General features: G+C 44.3%; 1 protein-coding gene across 2 annotated transcripts in view; it reads right to left on the reverse strand.

The window, feature by feature from the left end:
- grid1b (glutamate receptor, ionotropic, delta 1b) overlaps nt 1–10,933 on the reverse strand; it is a 284,479-nt gene extending 273,546 nt beyond the window's left edge. For both annotated transcript variants that reach the window (XM_034309228.2, XM_034309227.2), the window contains exons 1-2: nt 10,312–10,933; nt 5,858–6,013 (exon numbers count right to left, since the gene is read on the reverse strand). In XM_034309228.2, the coding sequence (XP_034165119.2) occupies nt 5,858–6,013; nt 10,312–10,393 (238 nt within the window). In that variant the 5' untranslated portion in view covers nt 10,394–10,933. The remainder of the gene's footprint in view (nt 1–5,857; nt 6,014–10,311) is intronic.
- Nucleotides 10,934–11,373: the final 440 nt, after the last annotated feature.

Raw genomic sequence — 11,373 nt, forward strand, 5'->3', positions numbered from 1 at the left:
ATTTGCATCCACGTAGCTCGTCATATCGTAGTGTTAACGGCGAGGGAGAGGGAGCTCGATGAGGGAAGGAAAGCTCGGGAAGCTGAGCTTCATTCTCCAGACCGTGAGCCAACGAGCAGAGCAGAGAGCGCGACCGCCGAGGAATATCGCTGTTCGGAATTCTGACGATTTCCAACTTTACACCAACCAACCAAGCTCAGAATACAGCAGTGATGAATTAGCATATCATAATTAGCCTAATGTGAAAATGATCACGCCATTTAGACGCTTTACTGTCTACTTCACAGCATCTGCTACATCACACAAACAAAACATTTTTATCTCACGCAGCGTTCCTTTGCCCGCTGTAGCGTGTGAGAATCCAGTCTTTCTATTTTTCTTTCATATTTATTTCAAAGTTAGCACTGTCAGAGGATTCGGTGAGGAAAAAACAGTCTGTAATCTGAAAACGTCTCTGTTTAGCCGTCAGAAGGTTTGATGATATTAGATAAATCCAATCTAAAGACACAGAAAAGAACATTTTCTAATAAATATGTAACAAATACAAAGAAAATCACCAGATCCAGATCCAGACAGGAATACTGTCGTTTTTTATTAAGGGCGTGTGTGTGTTCAGTAACTCTGTTTGTGTGTGTTCAGTAACGCTGTGTGTGTGTGTGTTCAGTAACGCTGTGTGTGTGTGTTCAGTAACGCTGTGTGTGTGTGTGTTCAGTAAGGGCATGTGTGTGTTCAGTAACGCTGTGTGTGTTCAGTAAGGGCATGTGTGTGTGTTCAGTAAGGGCATGTGTGTGTTCAGTAACTCTGTGTGTGTGTGTTCAGTAACGCTGTGTGTGTGTGTTCAGTAAGGGCATGTGTGTGTTCAGTAACGCTGTGTGTATTCAGTAAGGGTGTGTGTGTGTTCAGTAAGGGCGTGTGTGTGTTCAGTAAGGGCATGTGTGTGTTCAGTAACGCTGTGTGTATTCAGTAAGGGTGTGTGTGTGTTCAGTAAGGGCGTGTGTGTGTTCAGTAACGCTGTGTGTGTGTTCAGTAAGGGCATGTGTGTGTTCAGTAAAGGGCGTGTGTGTGTGTTCAGTAATGCTGTGTGTGTGTGTTCAGTAAAGGGCTTGTGTGTGTGTTCAGTAAAGGGTGTGTGTGTGTTCAGTAACGCTGTGTGTGTGTGTTCAGTAAGGGTGTGTGTGTGTTCAGTAACGCTGTGTGTGTGTGTTCAGTAAGGGCGTGTGTGTGTTCAGTAACGCTGTGTGTGTGTTCAGTAAGGGCATGTGTGTGTTCAGTAACGCTGTGTGTGTGTTCAGTAAGGGCATGTGTGTGTTCAGTAAAGGGCGTGTGTGTGTGTTCAGTAATGCTGTGTGTGTGTGTTCAGTAAAGGGCTTGTGTGTGTGTTCAGTAAAGGGTGTGTGTGTGTTCAGTAACGCTGTGTGTGTGTGTTCAGTAAGGGTGTGTGTGTGTTCAGTAACGCTGTGTGTGTGTGTTCAGTAAGGGTGTTTGTGTGTTCAGTAACGCTGTGTGTGTGTGTTCAGTAAAGGGCGTGTGTGTGTGTTCAGTAAGGGTGTGTGTGTGTGTTCAGTAACGCTGTGTGTGTGTTCAGTAACGCTGTGTGTGTGTTCAGTAAAGGGCGTGTGTGTGTTCAGTAACGCTGTGTGTGTGTTCAGTAACGCTGTGTGTGTGTTCAGTAAGGGCGTGTGTGTGTTCAGTAACGCTGTGTGTGTGTGTTCAGTAAGGGCCTGTGTGTGTTCAGTAAAGGGCGTGTGTGTGTGTTCAGTAAGGGTGTGTGTGTGTTCAGTAAAGGGCGTGTGTGTGTGTTCAGTAAGGGTGTGTGTGTGTTCAGTAAAGGGCGTGTGTGTGTGTTCAGTAAGGGTGTGTGTGTGTTCAGTAAGGGCGTGTGTGTGTTCAGTAACGTTGTGTGTGTTCAGTAACGCTGTGTGTGTGTGTGTGTTCAGTAAGTGTGTGTGTGCGTTCAGTAAAGGGCGTGTGTGTGTTCAGTAACGCTGTGTGTGTGTATGTGTTCAGTAAGGGCGTGTGTGTGTTCAGTAAAGGGCATGTGTGTGTTCAGTAACGCTGCGTGTGTTCAGTAACGCTGTGTGTGTGTGTGTGTTCAGTAACGCTGTGTGTGTGTGTGTGTGTTCAGTAACGCTGTGTGTGTGTGTGTGTGTTCAGTAACGCTGTGTGTGTTCAGTAACGCTGTGTGTGTGTGTGTTCAGTAACGCTGTGTGTGTGTGTTCAGTAACGCTGTGTGTGTGTGTTCAGTAACGCTGTGTGTGTGTGTGTGTTCAGTAACGCTGTGTGTGTGTGTGTTCAGTAAAGGGCGTGTGTGTGTTCAGTAAAGGGCGTGTGTGTGTGTTCAGTAAAGGGCGTGTGTGTGTGTGTTCAGTAAGGGCGTGTGTGTGTTCAGTAACGCTGTGTGTGTTCAGTAACGCTGTGTGTGTGTGTGTGTTCAGTAAAGGGCGCGTGTGTGTGTGTTCAGTAAGGACGTGTGTGTGTGTGTTCAGTAAAGGGCGTGTGTGTGTTCAGTAAGGGCATGTGTGTTCAGTAACGCTGTGTGTGTGTGTGTTCAGTAAGGGCGTGTGTGTGTGTTCAGTAACGCTGTGTGTGTGTTCAGTAGCGCTGTGTGTGTGTTTAGTAACGCTGTGTGTGTGTGTTTAGTAACGCTGTGTGTGTGTGTGTGTGTGTGTGTTCAGTAACGCTGTGTGTGTGTGTTCAGTAAAGGGCGTGTGTGTGTTCAGTAAAGGGTGTGTGTGTGTGTGTGTTCAGTAAGGGTGTGTGTGTGTGTGTTCAGTAAGGGTGTGTGTGTGTTCAGTAACGCTGTGTGTGTGTGTGTGTGTGCTCAGTAAGGGTGTGTGTGTGTTCAGTGAAGGACGTGTGTGTGTGTTCAGTCTGATGGATTAACACGGGATGAGTGTTAATCTCTGTATAAATCACAGACATGGGCGTGTCCTCAGCATGTCCACACTAACCACTCCGTGTGCGCTACACACTCCTCATTTAACACACTGACTGTTCTGATCGTTACTATAAGCGCTTGCTGTAGGGGGCGTGGCCACGCTCGCTCATTAGCAGGTCACATGACCATAACGTGTGTGTAGCGTGTACCTCTAGATTCCACTGTTACGCCAGTCGGAGTGCGCGAGAGTACTTTACGCAAACGCTTCCTGAAAAAACAACGCAAAACCTCTTTCCACGCAGGATTCAACGCAATCTTTACACACACGCGATAAATATCACCTGGAGTTATTCCTTTATAGAAGAGAAAATATGCCGTAATCCGGGCGCGTGCACGCTCAGGCCGGAATCCGCACTGTACTGACGGATTCGGAGTAAAATCCCAGAGATTCTCCGGGAATAATTACATTCCACACCTCCGCATGGAAAACTAATCCCGTCTGAATAGGGCTAATAAAACGCGCAGTGGATATTAACGTACATCCCGCATGTTAGATCCTGTATGGAATTTTTCTTTTTCTTCAGTATGAAGGACAAATCTACAGAATGGATAAATTCTCCGTGTCGCTGGAATCGGGCCGGAGCGATGGAGATCTGTTACTCTAAAACACTCACTGTGATCTTCTCAACGCCGTGGAAACAGAAACATTCGTCTCAAAAGAAATATTTTCTGCTTTATAAACAGAAGTGCGCTTTTTTTTTTTTGGTCTCCCGTGTTCCATCGAGAGTGCTCCAGCCGTATCTGCTGCGTAAGATCCGACACACGTGTGTTAGTTTTTAATAAATAACGATGCGTAACACACCTCACGTGGTGGACAGATCATTTCTGCAGCTTTTCTCTTTTCTTTTGCTTTTTTTTTTACTGTTGGGGAAATGATAGACTGCTTTCTGATGACCTCATTCTGTCCCTGAAGGTCTTTGTATAGAAGATTCTTTGTGTCACACAAGAAGGACTGAAGGACAGAAAAAAAATCAACAAGTCAGATCTTTATTTCAACAGTACGCCGATAAGTGCAGCTGTCAAAGTACAAAGAAATGTAATCGCTACCATCATCATCATCATCATCATCATCGTCATCATCATCAGTCTCCATGTCATTAGCTGTTATCAGAGCATTCATAAAGCACATTCCTTTTTCCCCACGTCTCGGCCATGACAAAGCCTGAAGCTCGACTGCAATTACGAGGAAAATAGCTATCGAGTTAATCTCCATTTCCACCGAGACTTCTGTCCGTTCCAAACACCGCTCGTCTGAAAAACAGCGAGGAGGCAATAACGCCTGTCTGTCAAATCCCGTCCTCAAGAACCCTGAGTCAAACCATCAGAACCGCCGAAATCATCAAAACCATCAAAACTGTCGAAACCATCAAACCATCAAACCATCAAAACTGTCGAAACCATCAAACCATCAAAACATCAAACTGTCAAAACCATCAAACCATCAAACCATCAAAACCATCAAACCATCAAAACTGTCGAAACCATCAAACCATCAAAACCATCAAACCATCAAAACCATCAAACCATCAAACCATCAAAACCGCCGAAACCATCAAACCATCAAAACCATCAAAACCATCAAACTACTATCAACACCATCAAAACCATCAAACCATCAAAACCATCAAACCATCAAACCATCAAACCATCAAAACCATCAAACCATCAAAACTGTCGAAACCATCAAACCATCAAAACCATCAAACCATCAAACCATCAAACCATCAAAACCATCAAACCATCAAAACTGTCGAAACCATCAAACCATCAAAACCATCAAACCATCAAAACTGTCGAAACCATCAAACCATCAAAACCATCGAAACCATAAAAACCATCAAACCATCAAAACCGCCGAAATCATCAAAACCATCAAAACTGTCGAAACCATCAAACCATCAAAACATCAAACTGTCAAAACCATCAAACCATCAAACCATCAAAACCATCAAACCATCAAAACTGTCGAAACCATCAAACCATCAAAACCATCAAACCATCAAAACCATCAAACCATCAAACCATCAAAACCGCCGAAACCATCAAACCATCAAAACCATCAAAACCATCAAACTACTATCAACACCATCAAAACCATCAAACCATCAAAACCATCAAACCATCAAACCATCAAACCATCAAAACCATCAAACCATCAAAACTGTCGAAACCATCAAACCATCAAAACCATCAAACCATCAAAACTGTCGAAACCATCAAAGCATCAAAACTGTCGAAACCATCAAAACCATCAAACCATCAAACTGTCAAAACCATCAAAACCATCAAAACCATCAAACCGTCAAAACCATCAAACCATCAAAACCATCAAACCATCAAACCATCAAACTATCAAAACCATCAAACCATCAAACTATCAAAACCATCAACACCATCAAATGATCAGAATTAACTTTAGTGCTTTAGGCTGTCACCTCTTCCTCTTCCTCCTCCTCCTCCTCCTCATCATCATCAGCCACTCTGCTCAAACAGATCAGCTTCCAAAGCTCCACCCATCATGCTCGTCATCTCTGACATCACTAACCAGCTGAGCCGAGCCTCTGTGTCATATAGCTGCAGTGCATTCTGGGATTTTGTGTCCAACAGACAAAGTCTACGCAGGATTTCTCAGTAATACGACACTGAACTTTGCATCAGAATCACTGAACTCTTCACTACACTGGCCCTAATTCCACAACCACCTGAACAACAACAACAACAACAACAACAACACAACACTCAAACCGGCTTCTAAAGAGCTGTGAAACAATCACTAGCCACTTGCTAAGCACTTAGCCTAGCGCTAATCCTATATCTAACCCTAATCCAGCTAATTAAATGTTTATAGCGTTCATACCTTTTGACGGACAACGCTCGCAGCCACAGAATCCATAAAGCCAAGAATAACAATTCACTTACCTTCTTGAACCGCCTGGAAGGGGTTGTTAGGCTCAATAAATTTTATGGAGTGTGTGATTTTCTCGCTCTGCAAAATGTCATCGTTGAGGCTGAGGTCTGAGATGGCCAGCTGGAAGACCTCGTCATCCCTCGCCGCATTCTCCTCGAAGATGGCACCTTCGGGGGCAAAAGGAAGAGAGAGAGAGGAGGTTTTATTTATTCGCTATTTGCCAGGTCACGACTGAAAATTGAGCCAATCGATTTTTTTGCGCCATTGAGGAAAGCTGTGGAGTTGCAGGCAGCGTGACTCAGCGCTCCTAATTTAATACCTGTAGAGTTATTATAATAAATAACCAAAATGGAGTGTGGAATCTGTTAAAGCTCTGCGGAAACCTCCACCACAGTCCTAACAGCAAACCTGTAGGAGGTGCTACAGCAGAAAGAGCTGGTCCTGTCTCCTCACAGCTCCACGGTTCTGAGTGAGGAGTTCCACGTGTTCTCCTCGTGTGTGTGTGTGTGTGTGTGTGTGTGTGTTTCCTCCGGTTTCTCTGGTTTCCTCCAACCCCCTAAAAACATGCCAGTACACTGTTTCGTGGTCACTGGAGTGCTACCTTCACGTCTACACCTTTTGTACCTTCACGTCTAAAAGGTAGATTCCGTCCTCAAGATCTCGTCCATCTACATTAGAATGTAACAGATACACGCTAATGGTAAAAAGGTGTACTTTTCAGGGTACCGCTCCAACAACAATGCCTCTAGGAATACACTTTTTTTCTGACAGTGTAGGTGGAATAGTGACTCTAAATTGCCTCTAGGTGCGAGTCTGTGTGTAAGATGTCTTACAATGGAATCGTCCCCTGAATTCCTGACCTCATGTGCAGCTAATGATAAATATATTCTGCTGAATGTCACAAGAGTGAAGGTAAAAATAGTGGCACTGTTGTTTGAGGAAAAAAATCTCTTTACATATCTATAATTTACATGAAGGTCTATCAGTTTGGTGGAATTTGTTCATGGAGTTCTTTTTTCTTCAGGACCACAGATAGCGACCGCACATCAAAACTGCAGGTTTCAGCTAAAACGCACAGGTGACATGATCACTGTTAAACAATCAGGTGACAGGATCACGATGAAATGATCAGGTGACAGGATCACGATGAAACGATCAGGTGACATGATCACTGTTAAACAATCAGGTGACAGGATCACGATGAAATGATCAGGTGACAGGATCACGATGAAACGATCAGGTGACAGGATCACGATGAAACGATCAGGTGACAGGATCACGATGAAATGATCAGGTGACATGATCACTATTAAACAATCAGGTAACACGATCACAATGAAATGATCAGGTGACACGATGAAATGATCAGGTGACATGATCACGATGAAATGATCAGGTGACATGATCACGATGAAATGATCAGGTGACACGATCATGATGAAATGATCAGGTGACATGATCACTATTAAACGATCAGGTGACGTGATCACGATGAAATGATCAGGTGACATGATCACTATTAAACGATCAGGTGACGTGATCACGATGAAATGATCAGGTGACATGATCACGATGAAATGATCAGGTGACATGATCACTGTTAAACAATCAGGTGACATGATCACGATGAAACGATCAGGTGACATGATCACTGTTAAACAATCAGGTGACATGATCATGACTTCACTTTGAGCAGGTGGGAAAAAGCAATAAGCCACACTGAACACTGAATATTAAATATTTAAGCTATGCTAACTCATCAGCCTGGATATTCAGGCTAAACAAACGTATTAAATATTGATTATATAAACTAGCTTGTAGCATTGTGATTTTTTTTGTGCTCGTAAGCACAGGGTGGAATGAAAAGCAGTCCCCTCTCAGCCGTTATCCAGGTGGCCGATACGCCGAGTTGATGTATAACCGCAGCGTGAAGCTTATTTAGTGGGGATGGATGTGTCGCATCTGCTCATTCCACCCTTCCAATTACAGGGTTTGGATAGCTGAAGCCTGAGTGAGAAATCACAGCGTCTTCCCTCGAATCGGTTTCCATCGGAGTATCCCTTCTCACGACAGCGCTATTTTTCTTCCCTCCGTTTCTTTAGGGTTTAAACCTGCGTGACAATAAGAGCAGGTGGTGGACTGGACGTGTGAGACGTCAGGGTTCTTCACTACTTATACTGAAATTATATGTGCGTGTGTGTGTGTGTGTGTGACTACATATAGTACTGAAAGCTGAAATAAATTCTCTTCTGCATGTTTTTCAACCACAAGTAAAGTTGTGACATTTTAAATTCGATGAGTTACGATGGAAAAGGGAGAACCACTGCAACCCTCAGCGTCGTCCATGTCAGACTCTCTAGCCTCTTCTCCTGAGGTTAAATTCCCTCACAGTGTTTGGCCTCATCATCGTCTCTAAACATGAAATAATCATTGATTAATACAGTGAGATTTGTTCTCTTGGATAAATTTCTGAACGGAATCCAAAAAAATTTGCCGCGAAAGTCCGTAGCAGGAGTCAAAAGAACAAGAAACAAGGATAATCCTGGAACAAATGAAGAATATCAGGAAACATGGAGGAAAACACGGCTCGGACAGCAAGTTACAAAAACATACACAAAGAAACAGCAGAGTGTAAACAGACACTAATCACGGATTAACACAGAACAGGTGAACACAATAGAGCAGCGAGTCAGGACTGGAACACAAACAAAGGCACACGGGCATGAAAAAAAAACACGTGAATTCGTGACGTTAATTTCACTTAACGTGTCATTCGACTGAGTGTCGCAGCCTCTACGACCTCCAGCTCTGCGGTTCTCAAAGTGGGGTTATGGGGCCCATGAAGCCAGAAGGTCAGCCATTTTCTCATTTTGTCTCATTTTGAGTTTAAATCATAAACTGCTGTTATCAAAGTGATTACGCCTATAAAAAGTTCAGAAAAAAAACCTCTTCAATAATTATTTTATAACAGTTCTTTTATATTCTTGTATTTATACTACATTTGGCTCATTATGTGTACAATCATTTTGTTTTACACATAATTTCTTTTGAATTTTTTATTTCTAATTAAATCTGTACTCAGAAGTCTGTAGAATTTATGTTACAGTTAAAAGGATCTCTGGCTGCAAGAAGGATTAATAAATTAAAAAATATTAATAAAGAAAAGTGGCGAGAGGTTGGTGGAAGACGAGTGAAGCACACAAGCGTTTCTTTTTTCTGATTCGAATGAGTCATGGAGCCTGAAACGAAGCTTGAATCGAGGTCAGATGACTTACGCTCAGGGCCGAACGTATTTCCCAGTGTGCTCTTTCCTGATAACGACTCAGAGTTAATCACCGCTTTGACTTGTTCATCAAAACTTTACAGTAAGCGTACAGTCACGGGAAGCGGTTGTATTATACACGCTCGCCGCACGGTTATAGCAACGTGTTGATCAAACACTTCCAGTACACATGCACTGCACCACGAACGACTCGCCAGCGACCAGACCACAGCACAGAGGAACGGGAAAGGAGGAACTGAGCAGCGACGCACAGCTTTACACATCTACAGTGACGAAATAAACACCAGGCCTTGTGGTTGGAAAATCACAGGTGAATAAATATTACCATTTTTACTGAATCAAATAGAATATGACTCTGTTGAATCATTGCCTGCAATTGTGTGTGTGTGTGTGTGTGTGTGTGGCTTCAAATCCAGCTCCAGTGTATGATCTGTTGAATAGTGAAAGGACAAAAGGACAGACTCTCTCTCTCTCTCTCTCTCTCTTTCTCTCTCTCTTCAGTCCAGGAAGTATTGATGGATGAGCGCTGCAAGATTTATCCGATCTTTTTTTTTTTTCTTATCTGCGGGTTCAAACACTCGCCTGGAAGCTCGGAGAATAAAAATGAGCATCATAGTTCTTTCCCAAAAAAAAAAAAAAAAAAAACCCTTCACAGCACTCACTCTCATACTGTTCACTCGATTCACTGATTCACTGATTCATTGATTCATTGATTCACTGATTCACGAGCCTTTCTTAACATTTCTCTCACGTTGCATACAAAGTTGAAGCTTCTAGCTTGAAAAGAGGAGGAGGGGGGGTCAGTTCTCAGTTCTCAGCCCTCCCACACACACACACACACACACACACACACACACACACACACACTCTTCAGGTCTAGCCAAATCCGAGATCCTTTTCTTTTCGCTCCAACTTCATTGCACGCGCATGAATTATACATTATGCTCTCTCTCTCTCTCTTTCTCTCTTTCTTTTCTTTTTTTATTGCAATTGCACTCATCCTCCTCATCATCCTCCTCATCATCACTTTTCCCCATCACTCATCAGACCCTCCGCGTGCTCATCTAATCTCTCTCCATCTGCGCGAGCGCTAATTGCATCAGTGTCTCGTCTGTTTTATGATTTTTTTTTAAACCTAAAGGGAGTCGGTATTGACCACATGACGCTGCACGAGCTCCTTACCGATGTGAATGATGGAGTCCGCTCGCGCGCCGTCGCACCGCAGCATACCGAACGCGACGCAGATCACCAGCAGCAGTTCCATTTCCGCTCCGCTCCGCTCGCGCGCCGCGCATCCACGCGTTTCTTGCGTTTTCTCCTCCCTCGCGCGCTCGCTGCTCCGGTTCGCACCCTCGGTGTATATCTAATGTATGTATTTATTAATTTATATATATTTTTTTTTTAAATCCTGTAATTCGGAATGTCCAGGGATTGCAAATGCAAATATAAAGAAAAATTTAAAAAATAAAAAAAAAAAAACTGTAGTGCGCGCGATCCGGGCTCCCGTTCACCGCAGGTCTCGCGCCGAATCTGAGAGGCATGAACGAGCTGCAAACGGAGAAGGAGGAGGAGGAGGAGGAGGAGGGCTGCTCTCTCTCTCTCTCTCTCTCTCTCTCTCTCTCTCTCTCTCTCTCTCTCTCTCCGCCGTGCCACGTGACTGCGGAGGAGCTCTAATGCGGAGAAGCGGAGCCGCGCGCGGAGAGACGGACTCGGACTCGGTGACGGAGACGGGTGATGCTGCGCGCGAGGATGGAGGCGTGAGGCGCGCTCATCAAGGAGTGTGTGTGTTTTGTGTGTGTGTGTGTGTGTGTGTGTGGGTTTGTGTGTGTGTGTGTGTGCGCGCGCGTGTGTATGTGACTCCGACGCTCGTTTCCCGGTCCAGCTTCAGCCGGTAAACTTTCTCGCCTGAGTTTTGTTTGTTTGTTTGTTTGTTTGTTTGAGCGCCATGCACGGTGCTAAGGTGTTTATCTAAAAAAAAAGTGTGACGAGGGAGAAAAAAAGGACAAGAGTTTCATCGAACAAACCGGAAACGATCAGCGCGTGAAAGGAGGGCAGGATGTCAGAGCGGCACGTGAGGATCCGCCGCGCGCGGCTCAGAGGACGGAAGCGGGACTTGAGGGACTGGTAACGAAGAGGACACGACTGATCCGCGTGCGCGCGCACGGTGTGTGTGTGTGTGTGTGAGTGTGTGTGTGTGTCACTTTATTTTTGTGACATGACGGTGACTGAATTCTGTACTGTAAA

The sequence above is a fragment of the Pangasianodon hypophthalmus genome, chromosome 12 (assembly GCF_027358585.1).
Source record: "Pangasianodon hypophthalmus isolate fPanHyp1 chromosome 12, fPanHyp1.pri, whole genome shotgun sequence".
Taxonomy (NCBI): domain Eukaryota; kingdom Metazoa; phylum Chordata; class Actinopteri; order Siluriformes; family Pangasiidae; genus Pangasianodon; species Pangasianodon hypophthalmus.